Source organism: Austrofundulus limnaeus, unplaced genomic scaffold, assembly GCF_001266775.1.
Source record: "Austrofundulus limnaeus strain Quisiro unplaced genomic scaffold, Austrofundulus_limnaeus-1.0 Scaffold133, whole genome shotgun sequence".
Lineage (NCBI taxonomy): Eukaryota > Metazoa > Chordata > Actinopteri > Cyprinodontiformes > Rivulidae > Austrofundulus > Austrofundulus limnaeus.
In genome coordinates, this window is record NW_013952535.1 from 700,527 (window position 1) to 701,595 (window position 1,069).

The 1,069-nt window shown below is 39.1% G+C and overlaps 1 protein-coding gene across 1 annotated transcript in view; it reads right to left on the reverse strand.

Annotated features, from left to right (window-relative positions):
• Positions 1 to 1,069, reverse strand: part of enpp1 (ectonucleotide pyrophosphatase/phosphodiesterase 1) — a gene marked incomplete at its 3' end in the record, with an annotated part of 28,894 nt that overhangs the window by 7,086 nt on the left and 20,739 nt on the right. Inside the window, 2 exon segments of the mRNA XM_014015728.1 lie at positions 105 to 289; positions 450 to 537. Coding sequence (XP_013871182.1) covers positions 105 to 289; positions 450 to 537 — 273 coding nt within the window.

A 1,069-nucleotide genomic window follows, 5' to 3' on the forward strand; every position in this document is an offset into this window, starting at 1 on the left:
TATATATATATATGTATGTATATATATATACTCCAAACTGCTGACTCATCTGGAGCAGGAGAGAGGTTTAATATGAGAATCAGAGAAGTGAGGTTGGAACAAACCATCTCCGGGGTCAGAGATGAGCAGTTGCACTGCAGGTCGTACGTCGGGATGGAAGCAGAGACCTCGCAGACGGAGCCGTGGGACAGCTGCGCCGGGTTCACCGGAGAGTAGACTGGATTCTTCAGGAGGTGGTTCAGGCTGCCGTGGGTCCCGTTGTTCGGAGCCGGACGGATACCGAGAAGGTCTGGTGAACAAAAAGTAAGTGAGAAAGGACAAGACCTCTATAAATTATTATCAGGCTCTTCAAAATAAAAGATACTTTCATTTCTACACATGCCGAGGTGTTTGAGACCCAATTTACCACCATCAGCTGTTTTAAATGAGACAGATGAACAGACACTCACCGCACATGAGGTTATATAATTCAATGTTTTCAAACGGAGCCACCTCCGTGTTGGTCTTAAAGGCTGGACCATAGCCAATAAAAATTGCCTGAAAGAGGAAAAAAACAGTTTTATTCATTTGTTTCTTGTGTTTAAATTCAGTGTAACTATAATTTCACTGGAAACAAAGCTATCAGTAAACAAAACAATGTCAAACATTTAACATCACAGCTTGTGTGTAATTATTTGAAATAAACTAAAGCCTGAAAAAGTTTACAGATCTTTACTCTGAGAGCTCGTTGGAAGGCATTAAAAGATGTTTTCAGGCAGGTTTTGACAGTTGTTTTAGTGAGTCTCATTATAGTAAAATCAAATCCCTGAGTAAAGCGTCTGCAAACACAGACGTGTGGTGAAAACCAGGATTAAGGTGACGTTAAATCCAAAACTCAACGTGTGAAGTTGGAGGAAAAGACAATTCTAAGGATTATTACTGCTCTTCAATCATTTTATTCTGAAATTCAATTTTCAATGTTTTTCTTAACATGGTCTTCCAATTAATTTAGTATTTGTTAGAATTTCTTCAAAACAGGCCAAAGTTCAAACAGCAAAGATTTAAGTTTTATCGTCTCGTTTGTGTAGCC